The 21,562-nt window shown below is 47.7% G+C and overlaps 1 protein-coding gene and 1 long non-coding RNA gene across 6 annotated transcripts in view; one reads left to right on the top strand and one right to left on the bottom strand.

Annotated features, from left to right (window-relative positions):
- ZEB2 (zinc finger E-box binding homeobox 2) overlaps window positions 1-21,287 on the bottom strand; it is a 113,815-nt gene extending 92,528 nt beyond the window's left edge. The window contains exons 1-3 of one of the 4 annotated variants that reach the window (XM_041473479.1): window positions 21,091-21,287; window positions 18,293-18,457; window positions 16,335-17,917 (exon numbers count right to left, since the gene is read on the bottom strand). Coding sequence is in view for 2 of the 4 variants with exons in the window: in XM_041473476.1 (XP_041329410.1) it covers window positions 18,293-18,365 (73 nt within the window). In the remaining 2 variants the exon portion in view is untranslated. Of the gene's footprint in view, window positions 1-16,334; window positions 20,663-21,090 lie in introns of those variants that run through there. The other 3 variants (XM_041473476.1, XM_041473477.1, XM_041473478.1) reach the window with 3 other exon arrangements.
- The window catches only part of LOC121356747, a 5,418-nt gene continuing 4,970 nt past the window's right edge, over window positions 21,115-21,562 (top strand). For both annotated transcript variants that reach the window (XR_005955620.1, XR_005955619.1), the window contains exons 1-2: window positions 21,115-21,252; window positions 21,360-21,427. This is a non-coding gene — a long non-coding RNA (uncharacterized LOC121356747). The remainder of the gene's footprint in view (window positions 21,253-21,359; window positions 21,428-21,562) is intronic.

Raw genomic sequence — 21,562 nt, 5'->3', positions numbered from 1 at the left:
CAGAAACACATTTATACACACACACCCCATGCACAATCCTCAAATATAAGCAGAGAAAAAGAGAATAAATGTGTTTTTCTCTGTATATGAATTGTTTATAAAGTACCGTGTACATACATAGATATAAATTCTCGTTTCACTCTTTCAGACTGTGCTGTATCTGATTTTCTACACTTCACTGGGCAACCAGCAGTTCAGTTACACTACACTTGCCCTGTACAATTTGTCTCTAAAAGGTTCCCAAAATTATGAAACATCCTGTCTGCTGCATGACCTGCTCACCACAGTGCCTCAGCCTGAGGTGCATCCACAATTATAGAGAGGATGGCACAGAAAAAATTTAGTGTATATATATATATGTTTCATAGTTGAAGCCCATACAAGTGGCCCAATAAACCCCTGCCATTGTGCAGGAGTGGGTTTTAAAGATAAATGGCTGCATGTTAACCAGATTTGACATGCTGCACAAAAGCAGCCACCTTTGGTCCCATGACACAGCCAAACAGAAAAAACAACAAGCAGTCCTGGCAAAAGATGTCCAACGTGAATAAAAGCCCAACAATTTGTCACATAGTCGTTACAAAATGTTCCAGGCTTTGGGGCTTGCCATGGGACAGCAGCGATAAGAGGAGCATAGAAAAACGAAGGCTGGGGGTGTTAGGGTGGCAGAAGAGTTAAAACTCGAGGAAAGCTCCAGTAGTTCCAAAGGGGAAACAAAGAGGATATTTTCATTTGGCTCTTTCCAAAGACACACACACACCCCCCAAAAAAAAAAAAAAAAAAAAAAAAAGAAAAGAAAAAAAAAAGAAAAAGAAACCACAACCTGTAATTAATTAAATCAAGAAGCTCAGTTGTTTTGAGAAGTGATTGAAATCTGACATGCAAAGTAGAAATATTTACGTTTGCTTTCTATTTTAGGAATCTGCGAAGCTACTTTTCCTTCACTGCACTTCCCCACCACTACAATGGCCATGGCTCAGTTTATCCAGTAATAAGCTCTGGCTGTTCGGGGCCAAATCCTGCTCATGTTTCTCATGGCATTTGGTCTTTCCTCGTGGGAACAGGCCCAGAAAACTTCAAGGATGTGGCTGGAGTTGAGGTCTGGCATATGGCAGCAGAGCAGTACCTGAGCTCCTGCTTTCCTTTGAGTTCACGTAAGACAGAAGAGAAAAAGCCCAGACTTAGACTTGGTTTGATGAGCCAGAATTTCCAAACCAGCTTGATCCTGCAGTTTTCCACTAAAACCAACCACGGGCATCAAACCCTACTTTGCTGTTCTGTGTCCCCCCGGAGTCACCCAGGTATTCCCATCAACTGCAGTCAGGTCAGGATTTGCACCTATGCCAGTCCACTGGGATTTTGATGTATTTTTAGAGCCCCTATACCAAAATAAGGAGCTCAAATGCACCAGTGCAGCTGCTTGCTAAGCTCCACATAACGGAGCTCACATTGTAAAATACCTTTCAGTCAATAATCATCATTGCTTCAGTGATTACCCTTCGCTTCTTTATATTCAGTGGCAGAAAACTGGGGAGGAGGGGGCAGTTAAAAGCAATATCATCCTCTAAATTAGAATAACCAGTCGTATAATAAACTGAGATTCTGGTTATTAGGAACATACATTTGTAATTTTCTCAGACAAATTCCTTGGCATCCGCTCGCCCTCTGACGAAACAACGGATGATACTTGCTCTTCCTCAGTCCCACAGAATGGCAGAGTGCTTTGGAGATATTAAGCTCTGCAAAAGCCCTGTCAATGAGTTCAGCAGTATTTCCCTGTCTCATAGACAGGAAAAATGAGCATGGGGAGGTTAATTGACTTGCTGGAGAGCACTTGATGCTGCACTCACCTTCCCCAGCTCGGCCAGTGCTGGGCCAGGGCCGGGAAGAACATCCCACCACATCCCACCCGCATCCTCTGCCCAGCCGGGCTGCAGCCTCCTTGCAGCATCCCAGCAGTCCAGCATGGACCTTCCCCTTGTCCCTTCACGGGCCTAATCCCTTCGCAGGGGTTTTTGTATGAGTAAATTAAATAGCATCAAAATCGCTTCTGAAATACACAGGGCTTATCAAAAGGGAAAAAAAAAAAAAAAACCACAACCAAGTGTCAGCCAGAAGTTCATTATTATATGTCAAGGAAAAATTAATAGAAAGGGCTTCAATAGTTAAATTACATGGGTAGATCAGGCTTTCTGCAGGAAGACCAGCTTGCTTTAATTAAAGCATGTTCTGTTCAAAAGCCACTGTGCTCGTGTTTTACAGCAACCTGATACCAACACCTGTAAGTCCTTGCTCAAAAACTCCAACTGCTTTCCCATATCCCAGCCCAGCGATCCACGTTATCGAAAGTCTGAGTTATTTTTAAATGGATGGGGGGACAACTAAGCCAGGGCTCTCTGTGGAGTCGAGCAGGGGGACGAGGACTGTTCAAATCATGGAAATGTCAGTTCCAGCAATGTGTGCCTTGGATTATTTTTTTTTGGACTGTCAAGAAGATTTTAAATCTTTAATATCTGTTTGTTGTCAGGTTTGCCTCCAGCTTTTTGTATCTGCAGGTCGTATTTTTTTGTTGTTGTTAGGAATTAGCATTTCTCATTTGCTAGCTGAAAGTTTAGGGGAAAGCACCAAAATGCCGATAAACAAAGTTCATCTCAGGGAAAATCTCTGTATGCATAACCTAGTTAACAATTCTTTCATGGTTGCAGGATGAAATTTGAAATGCATGTTGAAAAAGAGAGTTCCTACAGAAAGCATCAGTACTACCGAGGCATTTCGAGTGCGCTGTACTAATTTTAAACGAGAAATCATTATGATTTCCGTGCTGTATTAGCATCTCTTTTATTTTCTGGTATCTCTGCTGCACTATTTCAACTCACTGCAGGTTGCTGTTACTTTTTTTTGATACCACATCGTTTAAACACACACCGGAGCTGGAGACATTTGGGATTACTGGGGACTTCAATCAACATTTTTGGCCTTTGTAAAGGATCTTAGCCAAACATTTGGTGTAGTTAAACTCCAACTGATGCCACAACACACAGAATATCACTCCCCAAAAAGTGCAGAACTGATGCATTGTGCCATCTCTGGCAGCATTTGTTCAGTGTTTGCTGCGACTGGGGAGGAAGAATGATACGGAATGCACGGATTGATTTTCAAATTACCTCAATATTTTGAAAACATTTTCACCTGCATGCTGAGAATGCTAAGAATAGGCAGGAAGGCAATTGTGCATTTGCACAGCCTCCACTGCATTCATTTATAAATTACCTCATCACTGACTGAAATTAACACTGATTCTTACAGGCAATTTCTCAATTTCCAATGCTAATTACATTTTTTTTACTTTTAAATTCTGTACCACCTGTTTTGGGCAAGACATCTTAGGCAGCGCGACCGCATTTAATCACAATTTTAATTAACCGCCCTGTAGATGTGAAAAAGAAGCAATTATAATATAGATGAATGATGATTTTTCTGCATTAAATTGTTTTGTTTCCCTGGTATGTTGATTGTAACACAGCACACAAATACAGTAACTGTACAATTTTTTTCTATTGTAATTTAGTAATTGTTTTTGGAAAACCAGTTTGGGAATGAGTGACTTCATCTGTTTACAAATTGATTGATACTGTTAACTCACTGATTGCTGCAGCATACATTTTGTATTGCACAGCCTAGCATAAAATATAATTAGGCATGCACAGACTTTGCAGCACCATTTTGGAATCTGAAAATCAACTGTAACCGAAGTGTGTTTTCCTTGAGCATCCTCGTATCAGCCGCGGCTGATGATACGATAATCAACAAACAATGGGCTTTTCCCATCCTGCCGCTGGTAGAAACCCTTGGATTTAATCTGATAGTCTCACAGTGTAAGGGTTAGAGTTGTTTTTTTTTTTTCAGAATGTGCTTTGCCTGGCCTGGGAGCTGAGGGCTGGCAAGTCTGCAGCTTGCCCAACTCCCTCAGATCGCTATCGGGAAGGAGCAGGCGAGTGATGGAAAGAAACAATGATGGCAAAAAGAGCCGCGGCTCGCAAAACGCGGGGATCGCTCCTGACACGCGTGTGCTGTGGCACCGGCTATCTCCAGCTACAAGTTACAGGGGGAAAAGAGCTCGATCTGACTCATGGCTGGCAGACACAGATCGGCCAAGTTATATATATAAATATATGTATATATCTCCACGGAGAAGAGCGAGACCGTTCCCACTGGAGGCAAAGCCTACTGGTCTTCCCAGAGAGCCAGGTCGCACCGGAGTGGAAAGGGAGCAGATGTGCAGCACTAGCAGCACCTGGCCTTTGGGACACGGTGCCACCACCACTGTGCTCTACCAGCGACCCAGGATAGTCCTGCTGAGCATCTCCCACCTTAGGGCTGAACATCCCCCAGCAGAGGTGGACTGTGGGGCAGGGACACAGGGAAGGTGCACCTTAACATTTACAGAAGAGAGGTGGCAGCTCTCACCCTCCCCATCTCCCGTGCAATCCACAGAGCAAGAAGCCTCCACCAAGAAGGACTTGCCAAGAAGTGAGACACCACAACAGCCTCTGTGAGACCACATCCCAACCAGACCAGCCATGTCACCCACAGTGCACTGAGACCAGAAAGGACGGGAACGAGACAGACCTGGGACTGTCTCCATGGGAGCGCAGGGGTCTCTGTGATTTGGAGGCAACTTGGGGGGCTCCTGGTCTCATCTGCTGGCCTGCTCGCTTTATAAATATTTGTTAAGAGGGCAGGACATAAAGTCTACTGTTCAGTAGGTGATTTTTGTAAGAATCCAGCTATCCATACATAAAAGGGTCTATTATCTCACTGTGGAAGAGATTTACATGCGTAACTCCCATTAACTCTTAGGGGACTTAGGCACGTAAATCTCTTGTGCATCTAGAGAAGAATAGACCACATAAGGTCTTGTGATCTATACTGCTAGTAGGTTTAAGTCCCTTTCATTTATAAAGCTATACAAAAATTAACCATTAAAGCTTATTCTGTGCAAGCTGTCCCCCTACATATATCACCCAGCTCTGTGTTTGAAGTACTCGATGTAAACGCACACTGAGGAAAGGTACCGGGGCGAGAGAGCCCATTCATTTCAGTTAGTAAAACTGTCATCCCTGAAAGGAAGCAGACTGAGGGCAGGTAGAAAAATTGTACAGGTTTTGCTCAGCAGATTCAATTTCAGATTTAGGCTCTAGACTGCACTGTTTGGAGAAGGAATACTTTCATTTTGCTGAGCGCTCCCTCAGCCCCCTCCTTCCCTCTCTCCCATCCTTACTCACAGCCCCATGCCCTGGACCAAAGGACCCTGAGTGGCTGGAGCGATAAAATCTCCACACAGCCCAACTAAGATGCTGCATCTACTAAGGAACAAGAAATAAATCTTTTATTCCATAAACTTGTTTAAGCTGAAATGTTCATTGGTAAGCCTGTAAAAGTGGGAACATCTGTGCTCCTGCTGGGATTTGATGTCTCACCACAAACCTTTCCATAAGCACTTTGTCTCTGGTAGGAGACAAAGAGGAAAATACCTGATCCTTGGCCTCAGTTGGGCAGCTCCTTCTATCCTCAAGCACTGACCTACTGAGCATTCCTCCCAGCAGCGAGCTGCCTCCCAGGGCTACCTCCGCCATGGAAGCTGCCTAACTAATCTCTTAGCAAACACTTGCAGCAAACCTGAAGAGAGTTTAGAAAGGCGACCAAGAAGGGGAGGAAAAAACCTGAAACTTTCTCCAGATAAAGCCTGCGGCATCTCTAAGAGAAGAGAACCCAGCCTAAATATAGCTTCACATGCTCACATTTTCTCTTGATGAACTGCTGTGATACAAAGTTGTGGCCACCTAATGAACACAGAGATATATATTCTAATCTTAATCCAGTTTCCTGCTCCCTTCCATTAACCCAGCTGTCTTTCTGCCTGTCAATAGTCCCCTGACTATGCTCACAGGTATTTGCAAGACACTGCTTTTATCCCAGCAACACCGCTGGGATGATATGGCACTGGAAAAGTCCATCCTGCGTCCTGCCTGCGCACGGGGTAGCCTCTCCTTAGGAGCTTATAAGAAAATCCACTGTTGAAATAAATAACAACTCTCAACAAATGATCAAAGAAGAAATAAATCTTTTACCCTTCTAAGACTTTTTAAAACTGAAATCCCATTTTTTAACTGGATAACAGTTAAGAGGCTACCGGCCACCTATTTTTCTGGGAGCTACGTTTTAAGCATTTGCCGCGCGGATGTTGGGCAGACAAACGCATCTGTGGTTCTCGGGAGCAAAAGCCTTTAAAATAAAGTTTGCGTGTAGTATATGAAAACATATTGTTTGGAATTTAAGTTCTAATATCTAGGAATAAACAGAGCATTAAATCAAGCAAAACTGTGACAAGGCCAATATGCACATGGATGATGCCAGCGAGGCATCTCCAGCCCTTTGTTCACAGCTTAACAAAACTGTGCCGTCACACCACTTTAGCTCAACAGTGCCTGTCGAATGGGCATCAGCAGATCAGCCAATGCCTGTCACACACACAGCTGAAAAACTGTTTGAAAGCAAGGCTTACTTTAGCACAAGTCTGGTAGGAAAAGTGAGAGGGATTTTTAATCATCTGGTAAAGACTACAGATATATATTTAGGGGAGAAAATATATATATATTGTCAGCTTTCTTCCTCAGGAAAGTAATGCAGTTTTGATCTTTTTCACCTCTAAGGAGTGAATGGGTCTTGGTGGTGTTGCCTGTTCCTTGGTGTGCTGCTCCCTTCCACACTACATCAGATTTGGAATTATTTGCAAATAAGTAAAATTCTTTCAGGGCGGGAGGGGTGTCACAGGGAATGATCCCAATTTGTCCAAAAATCTATTAAAAATTAATTTTCACATTGTCCTGCTTGGAGACCCCCTCCTCCCCGTGACAGAGGATAAATGAAATAACATATTCAAGGAAATGTTTGTTTTGATTCTAATGCAATTATCTTTGCAGATGAACGTCTCTCTGGGTTGGATTTTTTTTTTTTAGCTGATCAAAATATGTTTTCATTGGTATTAACAACCTCCTCCGTCACTTCTCTTAACAGTCCTAGTGCAACATCTCTCCGCAAAAGAACCGCAGCAAAATAAGCTTGTTAGCGCCAGCAACTTCAGCTCGCCACTTCTCTCTTTTTTCCCAACACTTTTTTCCCCCCAATTTATGGGGGTTTTGACACACGCCCCCTCCCCAGCCGGCCTCCCCGCGGCACCGGGGCGGGCTCCCAGCGCTCGGCCCCTCGGTGGCGGCTCAGGGTGGGACTGGGGGGGCCCGGGGGTGACCGGGGGGGACCCGGGGGAGCGGGGGGCGGCAGCCCCGGGTGCTGAGCCCTCTCCCCCTGCCTGCCCGCCGCTGCTGTCAGCTCGCTGCCTGCACTTTAGCTGTCTCTTTCCCAGTCCCTACCCTGTCAGTTTCTGGGCTGCCAATTTCAACTTGAAGCTTGACTGGGCTGATTTGATGCAAATACCTCCAGGGAAAACCCTGAAACTGATGAACAGTTATGTCAAGTCGATTTTGCACCATCGGGAAAAGGTAACCTCTGCGAGAAAAAAAAACAACAAGGTTAAAGAGACAAGGGCTTTTCACGTGTAATACCACTGCTGCACATCTCGTTCACTGTTTACCATCCCTCAGAAATTGTAACTGTCAGAATTAGTCCTAATTGCAGATGCGAAAGCTGCCATTATAATAAAAACAGAGGCAGTGCAGGCATTAAATGTAGCAGCCTAATTTGTGAGACTACTGAAAAGGTAGAGTAAATGAATATTTCATTACTTTAATTACCAGGGACTACTCTTTTCTTGCTGTCTTATGATAAGTGTTGCTGTAACTAGCAACAGCAAACATCCACTAAAACATAAAGTGCAATAATAGTACTGCTGTCAGGATCGCTGCTTTAAAATACGAGCGGGAGGGGGGGAAGGGGGAAATATAATGGTTTATCTATTTCTTAGAGATCCGCAGGAGCAGGAGATAGAAACTCGTTTAACGTCAAAAAACAAAGAGGCGAGTAAACAGGTTTTAGTCAAAGAAAATAATGACCCGGAGGAGGGGAGGGGTGGGGTGTGGTGGTGGGGGGGGGGAGTTGAGGACACGCTTGAAACCCCAGAGCCGGGAGGAGCGCAGGCAGCGCCGAGCCGCCTCCCCTGCGCTCCCTCCCTCCTGGGAACGAAGTTTTGGGCTGCGCCGCCGCGGGAGCCGGGCGGGCCCGAGGGGGGCGAGGGGGGCGCAGCATCCCGGGAGCGGCATCCCGGGAGGGGTTCGCACCTCGGGCCCGGAGCGCTTCTCTCGGCAGCGCCGGCACCGCGGGCGGGGGGGTGTGTGTGCCCCGTCCCCCGCCCCACAGAGGCGGTTCACACCTCTGCCCCGGGCCCCGAGCGGGGCGGCCGAGGCGGCTCCGCACGCCCCCGCCCCAGCGCAGCGCCACGGCGGGCGCGCCTCCAGCCCGCTCCGCTCCGCTCCGCTCTGCTGCCGGGGGGCGGAGGGGAGGATGCTCCCCCCTCGGTCTGCGCCCCGCCGAGCCCCCCACCTGCGGGGCGGGTCCCCGAGCGGCTCCGGAGAAGGGGGGTCCCTGGGGATGGTGACCCGCGGCATCCCGGCTTGGGGCGGGGGGGACTCTGAGCCGGGTGCCCGCCGGGGATGCCCTGCCCGGGGGGAGGCTCCCCGCTCCGCCCCGGGCCCCGCTGCCCGCACAGCGCCCGCACCTCGGGGCGCTGCCGGCCCGGCCGCGGCTGCAGCCCCGCCGCTCGCAACAGCCGCTCCCGACAGACGCGGGGAAATTTGTCAACAATTCGCAACCACGCTGGTAATTACATTCCTGGAATCCGCAGCGATAGATGTAAAGATAAGGGAGCTGCCTCGACTTTCCGCTCGGAATGATCTGTTTGCAGCGACCTATTCCTCTTCCTAGCCCTTCCTAACCATATTCCCCCGTTACGCCTCCTGCGCCTTCTGCCACTGGGCTCTCCAGAAACATACGTGACGAGTCGCTGTGCCTCACTCCTGTCCGAGGAGGCACCAGCTCCCTTCTCGCCTTTGTGTCCCCATCCCTCCGACCCAACTTTCCTGTCAGACCCGAAAAATATGCAAGGCTCGCACTGCCGCTGAGAAGCAGGACAAAGTTTAACTTCTCTGTTGGCAGTCGGAGAATAACTCCCAGGCAGGATTCAAGCAAAAGATCTGATTTGCTGAATTCTGCTCTTTGATTTGTATTTGTATGTTATTGCTACTGCTAAGGTTGTTGCCAACCTCAATTAGATCACAAATGAGATCAGTTTAATTCAACTCCCAAACTGTGACCTGACCATGGTCTGAAAGTATTCAAAAACGCATTTTAAGCCTTCCTTTGATTTCAAAAGGAATACTGCATGCTTGGTCATTCATACAAATAACATAAAACGTAATTATGGGATGATTTGGCAGATGACATTCCTGCCAAACGACGCTCCATGCCAGAGCCTGTAATGCTGTGGCTGCTGTCCTGGTGCTCGAGAGCACAGCACCCTTGTGTAAGGTGGGAGTAATGGGGTGTGTGCGATGTGGAGGTGTTTAAATGCGCTTGGGGAGGCAAATGCAACAGCAACAACCACGCCACCATTAAACCCCCCAGTCAGAAACTGCTGTATCACTTGGAAGGGAAGCGGATCCGCACTATCAAATCTCCAGGAGGCTGTGACAAAGGGAGCTTGCAGCTTGACACACGGGTAACAACATAGCAAACACCTTTAATTCTGTCATGTCTCATACCCTTTGCTTTCTCACACATTTGTGGCTGCTCTAGCATTGACACCTACAGTTAAAAAAAAAAAAAAAAAAAAAAAAAAAAGAGAAAAAAAGAACTCTCGACAATAAAAATCCTCAAATGAAGCAAGCTTATTCCGCCTAAAATAAGAAACACCTGGAAAGTTATTCTTCTGCCCAGTAAAAAAAAGTAACTTATTAGCTCCTGCTTCTAACAGCTCAGAAAAGAGCAGAAAGCAGCAAAAAAAAAGTTCACTTTTGGGAATGAGAAGCTCCCAGGAAGCTGTTGGCTTTCCTTGGAGCCCGGGAGCTCACGGGGAGCCACTCGTACAGGTTTGCCGGCGTAACTTCTCAGCTATTCTGCTGCTCGAATGCGAATCCTAAATTGACCTTCCTGCCTCAGCAGTGCTTGGGAACGTTCCTAGAGAGGGCTTGGGCGATGTTACATCTGTGGGGGTAGGTACAGAGCGTGCCTGTGTGCCGGCACACACACAGGTAAAGCCCGGAGCAGCCCTCTCCTGCCCCTGCCTCCAGCTCTCCCCAGCCCCTGTCTCTGATGGATTGACCCCGAAAGCTTCAGCTGCCACCAAATCCAAGATGTGTCAGGCTGAGCGGCTGCTGTGGCCTCAGCAGTGCCACCTCCTCCCTTGTCCCCCCCAGCCACCGCAGTGTCCCCACTCTAGGCCCAGCACCTGCAGGGCCCGGGCCGGGCAGAGTGAGTTAAGGCGGGGTGCAGAAGGAGTTAAGGCTCTTTCCAGCATTACTGGGTAGGTTAATATCACAGCTGCTTGGTAAAGCATTATCCAGCACCTCACTTAACAAAAGCCTGCTTTTGCAAACAGACTCCTACTTTTCCCCAAGTGTCCAAAGGTGTTTACTGAAGTAAATCTGCCTAAATCCTCCATTGCTTGGGTCATGGGGGTGGTTAGGAGGGTGGAAGGTGTAGAGATAATCTCTTTTTGTAAATTCTGTAAATCTTCTGGGAAAAAATCAGGAATCTGTGTCACATGCCTCTGTTCAACTGGTAACATCTCGGTTAGTGTGCTCCTTATGAGTGAAATCTGCCATAGCAGCTACAGGAAAATAAGACATCCCTCCCGCTTCTCATTGTTCAAACTGTTCTTCCCTCACGAAGTTCCTTTAGCACGTTTAATCTATTTGCTGATGGAGGGGAAAAAAAAAACCTGTTAGGATCTTAAAAGTGGTTTCTGGGAAAAAAAAAATAAAAATGACAGTTTGGTCGGCAGGAGATAGTGTAGTTGAAAACTTGTCACTTGAGATTTCTGCACTACCCCGGTTATTCCAACACCAGCAACTGCATATTACTTTTTACATGTTGCAAATAGAGGCAAACAACACAGGAAATTTTGACAGCTCTGCCTGAAAGGGCTTAAATACTTCTCAGTAAGCAGGATCCAGTTATAAATAAACCTTCTCTTGGTGAGAAAAAAGTGGCTACGACCAAAGACCTCAATATTTTTCTAGAAAACTGTCTGATTAAAAGCACAGAAGAGCTTCTGAGACACAAACAAACAGGCAGATATGGGGGGGGTACACACACAGGGATGGGGGGACAGCCGGAAAATGCACATGAACGTGACTACAAAACCCCACGAGGGAGCCCGGCTACAGAAACTTCCACAAATCTCGCCTTCCTCCTCCTCCTTCTCCTCCACCACCTCCTCCTCCTCCTCCGTCCGCATTTTCTGGTGCCGCCGAGGATTCGCTGAGTCGCTGCTTTTCCCCGCCGGGTCGGGGCAGCCCGGGCCGGCCGCCAGCCCGGGGACACCCCCGCCACCGCCACCGCCACCGCCACCGCCGCGGCCCCGGCCAGCCGCAACGACACCCAGCCCAACACTTCACCAAAATACAGGGGGAAAAAAAATCTAAAAAATTTAAAAAAATTAAATTTCAGCTGGGAAAAGGGCGGTTTTGCCCCGCCAAATCTGCCTCACCCCCTGCCACCCCCGTCCCCAAGGTCATGGTGGGTAAACAATAATAGTAATTAAAACAAAATAATAGGCAGCAGTCAAGAGCTGAGAGTACACACACCTGACCCTAACTATAACAGACTTCTCAGAGTAGAATTTGATCCCTCTCTGACACTTTCTACCTCAAGTGTTAGAGCGAGTGGCCATGAATAGTACAGGCATGCCATCTTGTAACACTATCTGCCTGTCAGAAGAGCCAAGGCTGGGTAGAGCAGGATCTATATAAGGCTTGTAACTAGGGGAAGCCCAACAAACAGCTACAAACACCTAAGTTATTTTACTCAGCCTCCACCCTTCTGCTTTTTCCCCCCTTCTTCTCACTCTCTCTTTTTTTTTTTTTTTTTTTTTTTTTTTTTTTTTTTTTTTCTTTTCATCTTGGCTTTCTGTTGCAGAATGCAAATGTAGCCTGCCGGCGGTGAATGGGCTGAATTGTGATTAAGAAGAAGAAGAGCTCCTTTCTTTGTTCTCCCCTCAGGGGATGTTTACTGGGAGAGACACAGCGGATCAGATATGAAAGGCATTCAGGTCAGCATTGATGTGAGCGAAAGTGAAATCATACCTAAGGCATTCAAAAGACCGCCGTGTCAGGGGTTCAGCTAACGGTGCATCTACTGTGTCTTCCCTGTTAGGCACAAAAAAAAAAGGGGGAAAAAAAAGGGAAAAAAAATCTCTCCACAAACAGGCATTTAAAAAAAAAAAAATTACCACAAAAAATTATATAGAGAAGGAAAATAAAAAAGTTTTCCCTCGCTTTACCTCCAGACCAGAAACTACAGGACTTAGTGCTCTTTGCCCTTATGATCACGGATGGGGCAGGTCGACTTGCATTAATTGTAGCTGCTGGGATCAGCATCCCTTTTAGGGGGAAATGAATCAAACCTGAAGAGTGAGCGGTTTTTTTTAAGCACACCTCTACATCCCACATCCCTCTGCACACACACGCACGCATAGGTGCAGGCGCATGTACACATGCACCTCTCCATGAGTCCCAGCGAGCTGCGTGCCTCATTTATTCTGCTCCTAACCAAGAGCAAGCGTTTCTTGCCTCCCTCAGAAGCCACTCCGGGTGATAAAGGGCAGGGTGGCATATCAAAATAGCAGAGCACACCTTCAAAAGTGAGCTTTCATTGACTTGGAAACTCCTCGGAACACTTCGCTGCAAGCTCGCAGCGCAAGAGGATGGTGATCGGAGGCGTAAGGAGTTGGGGCACAGCTCTGTAAGTTAAACTGCTGCAAGGAAAAGTCTAGGCATTGTCGTTTTATTCACCAAGAAAACCCTACTTGATGAAGAAATATTTCTGTCTTACTATTTTTCCAAGTCTATACTTCTCCCAGCCTAGTTATTCTCTCAACAGACTTTCCCAGTGGTTAGCTGACGCTGTTGGCATAAACAGAGATATGTAAATATGGAGGGGAAATATAGCAAATTACAGTTAAGCATACAAAGAGTTAGGAGGTGGCTGCATTTACAGGGGCTGAAATGAAAATGAAAATGACAGATCATTTTTAAAAAGCCCCAAAAAATTAAGGATCAGGACTGGATGTCGTGTGCACTAACCAGCTCCACTATTCTGAATTTGTTCCCACCTTCAGAACCTTAGTTAAAATACATTGTTTGTCTAATACTCACATCTGCTTTAATGGTGACGTTTAATTCTGAAATATTTTCAACTAGTGTTTTTCTGCATCACAGATTTCTCTCCTTTTTCTCTATACTCTAAAAAGACAACTAAAGAGCAATCAAAAAGGTGTCTGACTTGGCCATTCAGACAATTGCACCCTTGTGGGAATGCTGGAATGAATGGTACAGTGGACACCCCAGCACTATTGACGTTATAAACATGTAAATGAAACACATTAGGGCAGACAATCAATTGTCTGTGAGCACTGCAAACCTGCACTCCCTTTCTATGTGACAGGCACAAAATAGTGTCTACCTTGGGAAGCCATGGTCTTGCAGAAAAAAAGGACAAAGAGTTCTCTTTCACAGAGGAGAAAATGCACCTTAAAAGCACTGGGATAATGCAGATGCCAAAAACTGTTGTGAGGCGAAGAATTTCCTATTTCTTGGAATGAATGTGGGGCTGCTGTAAAAGAATCAACACCCTTCTTTCCACTCTAAAGGGAGACACATATTTTTTTTCTTGGGGAATATTACCAGCCTGTCCTGAAAGCTTACATCTCAGTCTTCCATATATTTCCCCTACCATGGGCAGTTGGCTATGTATAATTATCGATAATTAACTTGTAATGGTTTCCTTATCACTTTTTCTTCGCTTTTCAAATACGCCTTTTCCAAGCCATCAAATGCATTTTCTTGCATCAATTAGAAATTCCCCCAAAACTTTCCTTGCGAAGCATGTGCAATAAGCAAAACCAGTAATTACCGAATGGTCACAAATGGCAAACAGTAAATCAGGCACTAATCTCCAAATTCTCTGGGTTTCTCGAAACTCGGAAGAAAATAAATAGATCCGACTTGACACAGAAAACAACCTCCCCTACTCCATGTCACAGCTCAGCCTGGACATGAATCTGCACCGAGAAAATGTGGCTGGGTAATCATTACGCCCTGGCCACTCGCATTTATGGCATTAATTTTTAATACCTATCTCCAGGTGCTTTTCTGGAGGTGGTAGCAGTACATTTGTCTCGCTACCCAGTGAGCCAAGTCCCGGAGTAATCTCCTCGCAACGGATTCCCGGCCCTGGGGAGCTGCCCGGCCACAGGAGCGCTCCGGGTGCCCGCTCTGCCCGCTGCCACCTGGGCTGCACAGGGAACAGCTGCCTCCTCACACCCCAGCCTCAGTCTAGCTGCCTCCAAACTTCTCCAGGCAGGGAAGACAAGACTCACTTCCCACTCACTAAAGGCAGCAGGCAGGCTTGCCTATTTTTTCCTTTTTTTTTTTTTTTTTTTTTCCTTCCCCTCTTTTTCAAGTGAGGAAGGAAGGAGGTTTTTCCCCCTTCCCCAGCATCTCTGGAAGGAGGGTGGGTGGGTATCTTTTTGGGAAAGGCTCTGAGCAAGTCTAATCGTCTCTGCTTGTTTGGTCTGTGGTCTTGGATCAGACGCCCTGAAAGCATTGAACTTTCTCCCTTTTCTTTACAACTGGAAGCGAGGTGGCAAAGGAATCAAAGAGAGCTGTTTACTGAAACTTTGGGGTAAATTAGATACAACTTTCCCCCCTCCCCTCCGCTTCGCGGGGATTTTAATTTCACTTTGGATTTTCGAGGAGGGGAGCGGAAAGGAGGGGGGAAAAAAGAAACCTCAGCCAACAAACGCCAAACCACAACAGCACGGAGAGAAGGCGGCTCATCAGGCATGGCAGGGCAGGGCTGCCGGCCGGACAGCGCTGCTCCCGGGCCCCGCTCCGCACCGCTCCGCGCCGCTCCGCACCGGCGCTGCGGCCGCGGGCGCAGCCCCCGCCTCCGCGGGGCGCCCGTCCGGAAAGGGGGCTCACTGCCCTCTCCTCCTCCTCCTCCTCTTCTTCCTCCTCCTCCTCCTCCTCCTCTTCTGTCCTCTCCTTCCCATCCTCGCCGCTGCCCCCCCTCCCCGGGGGGCTCATCCCTCATTGATTTCCACATCGCCTCTCTCAACCCACCCCCCCCCCCCGCCACTTCTCTCCCGAGTGAAAGTGCCGCGAAGTGAGTCAGGCGCTGGGAATCATCTGACTGAACTTCCCGGAGCTCCGCCGCATTCCTGGGCTGCCGCTCCCGCACCTCCCGCCCCCCCAACCCCCGCACCCCCCTCCCAGCACACCTCTCCTCCACTCCAGCAGCTCTCATCAACCCCGTTATCTTGGAAAATCCCGAGCCTGCTTCCTTTCTACCCTATTTAGCTCCGCTGTAATTTTATCCAGCCCCGGTATCTCATCCCGAGCCTTGCCCATCCCCGCACACACGCAGATACACGCACACAGGCGTGGAGCCCACTGAGACATTAGTTGGATTATTCTGTTTTGTCCCCGTCTGTAATGTGTCTGGGATTCACTAACACTCCTCTCGCTTCCTTCATGACCATCTATTTTTATTTTCTTTTTCGTAGCTTTTAAATTTTATTTTGGTTCTGCTGCGTTTCTAAGGAATTTCTGTCCGAGTTCGATAAGCATCACCGTTTCTGGTGTTATCAGCAAAGACACAAGCTCAGAAGTAACATCTTTTCCACGATTCCAGGAAAGAAGAAAAATCCACTCAGTCCAGATAAATCCTAGGCAATTCCCAACGGGAATGGCATTGGATACGTGCTTGTCGAGAAAGAGAAAATGAAAAAAAAAAAAAAAAAACAAAAAAACCAACCAACAAACAAAACCCACCCTCGCTCTACCTGCTCCTCAGAACCAGGGCATTTCTTACTCAGAAATGAATGAAAGGAACAAATTAGGGAGCAGAAAGAGGAAAGAGGGGACAGACAGAAAGTAGGGAATTATTTCCTACACCCCCACACCCCCCCCCCCCCCCCCCCCCCCCCCCCCCCCCCACACCCTGTGTCTTGGCCAGAACAAGACACTGAAGGGAGAACTCAGCCCTTCGCACAAGCAGCGCACACACACTTGAAGTTTGCAGGATCTTTAAGTGGTTACCTTAAAAATCGCAATTAAACTTTCGTCTCCCAAGTGTGGTGGCTTTTCCAAGTTAGTGCAGCTCCCTGAAAACACCTTTTTGCATGGGAACAACCAGAATCTGCCACCCCGCTCCATACGTGCTCCCAAAGACTTGGCTGCACTACCAGGATACGGTCCTGGTGTCCTGGGCAAACAGAGGCATCCAGGATTTTTTTTTTTTTTGGGGGGGGGGGAGGGGGGGGTGTAAGGGTGGTGGTGGTGGGTTTTTTTTTAGTACTCAAATCATGCTGAGAAAATATTAAACACGTAGATGCATCCCTCATCAGAGAGCATGTGATGGGTTTAACACGCTAAACTAATAGTCTTGCCTGGAAAAGCAAGGAGGCTGAGGAAGAATAAAACCCCCTCAAACACTCAGAATATTCTTTACTGCAAAAGAGCACTTCTGGATGCGTTGCTTTAAATCTCATTCTCTTTTTCTCTCAAAAATGACTGTTTAACATAAGAAAAAAGGCTACTTGACACAAAGCTTTTGTTATCCAGTTGATCAGCAACGTGCTTTAGATACTTGTAAGGGGAAAAAAGCCCCACAACAGACATTGATTTTAGAAAATCAATAACCAACATTTAATAAAAAGAACAGAGGAAACACAAGAGAGGAGAGGGAAACATTACGTGTAATTTTAATGTCTACTAAATTACCCAGAGATGAGGGGAAGGGGAGGTCTCCTCTGTGAGGACCACCTTAAATAATGACAGACACAAGAGTAAAGGGTGGTGGTGGAGGGGGAGAGACTTTAAAAAAAGATAACAAGAAACGGATCCTTGGGAAGCTGCTCGGAATATATTATTTTAGTTGGGGCTTTTTTTTGTTTTTTTTTTTTTTTTTGTAATACTAAGCCAAGCAAATAGATCAAAGACAACACAAAGGGAAAAGCCAGTGTAACATAACGAACAGTTTCTGACTAAAATTCCTCTATCACTCCCCCATATGGCTCGACGCCTCCACCACAACAAGAAAAAGACACACACACGCACACACACACACTCACACTCACAACCTAGAGAGAAGGAAGGGGAGGGGGGGCCAGGATCATTTGTTTCTAATCAACATTCTCTTGTCTTTGTGTTTTTTGTTGTTGTTGTTGTTGTTGTTGTGTGCCTCCCCCTCCTCCTTCAGCCCCCCTCCACCTCCACCTCTCCACTTAAATGAAGTAGCTGAGCTATAAGCGCATGGGTTCAGGTTCACACAAATATCTTCCTTCCTCCGGCTCCTCGAGAGGAAAGTTGTTGGAAGTGGGGCCGGGATGGCCATGGAGGGGCTGCGGGCGGGGAGGGGGAAGCTGGCGGCGGGGAAGCGGCTATCAGCCGGGAGAGAAAGGAAGAAACTAAGGGAGGGACGGGGAGAGACGGAGAAAGAGAGACCCACCACACCAGTGAAAGCTGCCAAATGTGAAATCAGCCCAGAACACCGCGTCCCACTGCGCCCCGGCCCTGCGCGGCCGGCGGGGACCGGGGGAGAGGGCAGCGACGGACAATCGGGCACCGAGCTCATTAGTATTATTAATTATCAGGGAGGAGGAAGTTTCATTTTCGAGTCCCTAACAATAAGGAAAAAAAAAAAAAAAAAAAGAAATAAAGAAAGAAAGAGAGAGAGAGTCGCTAACTCGGTGCCAGCCCGCCTCGGGGTTCTCACGCTGCCGGGTTTTTTTCCCAGGGCCGCCCGCCCCGCTCGTTCCGCGCCGCTCCGCGCCTCCCACCGCCCCGCTCCGCTCCGCTCCGCTCCGCGCCCCGGCCCGACCCGCGCAGCCCCGGCCGCTCCGCGGGACGCCGCGCAGGGAGGCGGGGGGCGGCCAGCCCCGGGCTGCCGGGCGCCGTGCCCCCCTCCCCGTCCCGCTCCCCGTCCTGCCGCCGCCTTTCCCCCCACGGCCGCGGCGGAACCGGCCGGGAAAAGTTTTCCCGGGGGGCCGTCTTACCGTTTTTCCTCCGGGGGTTGGCTTGTTTTCGCCTCTTACACCTGGGGCCATCCGCCATGATCTGCTGCTTCATTGATAAGAGTGGATCAGATGGCAGTTCGCATGGGCTCGACTCCCTGATTCAGCAGCAGCGGCAGCGGCAGCGGCAGCAGCAGCACGCAGGCTCTATGTAACGACCAAACACAGCGACAATGTGGGCATCGGGATGTCCCATTTAAACGCAGGGCGCCAACGGGGACCCCAGTTTGCACCCGAAAAAGAACCCATCCACGCACACGGCGAGGCTGGCCGTGCCGGGGGAGGTGGGACGCGGTCGGAGCGGGCTCCCCCTCTCTCCCCAGCCGGGCAGATTTCTTCTTTATTTATTTATATATTTATTTATTTATTTATTTCTGCTCCCTCTCTCTCTCTCTCTCTCTCTCTCTGTGTGTCTCTGCGTGTGTGTGTGTGTGAGCGCGTGTCCCTGTGTCTCCCTCCCTGCGTGTGTGTGTGTTGCACCAGCAAAGCAGATCAGAGAGAGAGAGAGAGAGAGAGACAAGAATTACATCTCAAATGAGTCATAACTCATGACCGTATGAGGGAATGCACAGCTTTTACAGTAGGCTGTTTGACTCAATGCTAGGCGGACCATTTCCTCCTAAAAGTACTTTAATTTGACACTAGAACTTCTTTTCACGCGAAATCCTACCCTTCTCCTGCCTTCATTTTTTCCCCCCCAAAGTCCTCTCCAGCAAAGTGATAAGAGGAGAGGGAAACATGGCTCTCCCCTGTCCTTTTGGGGTAAAGCTCAGCACGGATACCTCCCCCTCCCCCTAACAACGAGGAGTGTAATTATAAACCTCTGTCACCTTTTTAGTCAGTTTGACAATATTCAGGGTTTCCCCTGCCCCTTAGTTAAACAAAGCTTCAGAGTGTCAATTTTTTTTTCCTTCCCAGAAAAGAAACAGAAATCAAAACTACCGCTGTCAGAGTTTTCAGCTTTTCAGTTGGGTTTTGGGTTTTTTTTGTTTTTAAGGAAAAAAAAATAAAAATAAAAGCAACTTGTAAACTTTTAGACCTACTGTGTGTGCCTGTGTGCCCGGGCTGGGCAGGAGGCTCTATCTGTCAAAGGGAGAGAGGGGCAGGAGCGTTGGGTTTGCTGCAAGAACGCTCCTGAAACTCAGTCCATCTCGAAGAAGATGCTGTAGCTTTAAAGATGCTTTGACTTGAGGATTAGTTTAAACAGGGGGCTATAAAAGATGTAACAGATGCAAACTGTAAAACAAGGGCAATTAACCCTTGCTCTCCTGAGCAGGATGCCCCCTCGCCTGCGCATCTATTGTCTTCTTCTGCACTGGGAGTTTTACATAAAACCTAAAAAATTATTACCTGCCTCAACAATTTCAATATATATATATATACGTATGTAAAGCAGAGTGAGATTTTTTTTTTCCTCCCCTTTTCCTCTTTCCTCTCCCTTGTGTCTTTTTACTTTGCTGGAGCTTCACACCAGGACTGAGCAGTGAAGTGTGCTGCTGTTGGGTCTTTTTATTCTGCCTGAACTCTCTCCTCAGGCGTTTACTGTTATAAAACCTGCTTGGCTATAAATAAAAAATAATAAATCTCCAAGCAGGTAAGAGGATGGGGAGATTGAGAGAGTGTGCGTAGGGTCAGCGTGTTTACTCACACTCTCCTGCCTGGGATTCCGCCTGGACAGAGGGAATGGGTGGCTCTGTGGATGTGGATGAATGTGGCTGAGCGAAGAAGAGGCTGAGAAATGTGCTAGAAACTTTAGTATTTGCCAGTTATTCCCGAGGCTGGGGTGGGCAATGGTGGCATCACCGCGGCAGATCTGCCAGGAGAGGAGAACAGCGGGGAGGGAGGACAGGCACCGAGGCGAGCCCGGACCCTCAGCCTGCCTCGGCAATTGGCGTTTTCATGCAAAACGACCAATGGTGAATTGTTTTAAATGCATTTCACTCCCTTCCCTACTCTCCAGCCTCCCGTAAAAAGTTGTCAATAATTTTAAACCTGCAAATTTCGAGAACACTTTTCTTCCCAGAGTACCGGCAAGCTTTTAAAAAATATGTATTAATTTTAATTTTTTTTTTCCTTTTGGTAAACGACTTTTAAGTTCCAGTCTGTACTTTCACTTCTTGCTTTAGGCTCCCAGAAGCTAAGGTGTTACTTCACCCAGCTTCACAAAATAAAATATAGAAATGAAACCAACTATGCAGACAAAACAGCAAAACTTTCTGTTTGGGGAAACACATCCTTTGCCGGGGAGCCCTGCCCGGGGCTGGGGCTCCAGCGGTGCCCGGCCGGGCTGGCTCTGCATGCTCAGGGCATGCAAAGCATTAACAGGTACCTGCAAACTTTCAGAGCTCAGATGTAAAACCTGAAATAAAAAGAGCAGGAGGTGGGTGGGGGGATGTTTCGGGGTTTTTTTTTTTTTTTTTTTTTCTTTTTTCAGGAGGACGAAGTCCTTTCCTAACACTAAAACTTTTGCTGCTGCGTTTTAAAAGGCACCTCCCGTACCTGGCTGACAGGTAAGGGGAGCAGGGGTGGTGGTGACACAGCCCCGAGCACCCCGAAACTGCTCATCCCTTCCTGGAGCGGTGCTGGAGTGACTTCAGGTTTCAGTTCAAAAGACTGAAAAAATTAAAAAAAAAAAAATCGCTCCAAGTATAAACAATCCAGAAAAATTAAAATACTCTCGAAATGAAATAACCCCGCTGATGCGTGAGATGGTGTGAGGGAAAAAAAGAGAAGAGGGAAAAAAAAAAAAAAGAGAAAATGGAATTAAATTCCAAACCTACCTGCGAAGTCTTGTTTGTAGTTTTGGCCAGAAATGGTGAGAAGAAAAAGCATGAAGAAGCCGCGAAGTGGAGGAGAAAAGGTGAAGGGAGATGCAGCTCCTGGAGAAATTGTAAAAAGCCTTGCAAAGAGTTGTCGGAAGGACCGTTATTCCTGCTGGGCAGGTTAGGACTGATCTCTTTCTGCCACTCCAGGAAACACAAACCTGGGGACGGACTGACGTGTTACGCCTCTTCTAATGACATTTTTTTCTTTTTCTTTTCTGTACGAGCGAGAGGAGAGACCCTGCAACACACGCCACCTATCTTTGTGGGGAGGGATAATTGGAGAGCACCAAACGTGAGCATCATGTGGAAACGTGATCGCCAAGTTTCTCTCTGGGAAAGGATCTGGGATAGATTATACCTTGAAGTCTCCGCGAACGCTTTAGCGGCAGAAATGCAATTCCACCTCCTCCCGCCCGCCCCCCGCCCC

This window comes from Pyrgilauda ruficollis, unplaced genomic scaffold, assembly GCF_017590135.1.
Source record: "Pyrgilauda ruficollis isolate IOZ18807 unplaced genomic scaffold, ASM1759013v1 scaffold3, whole genome shotgun sequence".
Classification (NCBI taxonomy): Eukaryota; Metazoa; Chordata; class Aves; order Passeriformes; family Passeridae; genus Pyrgilauda; species Pyrgilauda ruficollis.
Note: the sequence above shows the minus strand (reverse complement) of the source record. Positions and strands in the feature narration are given on the sequence as shown.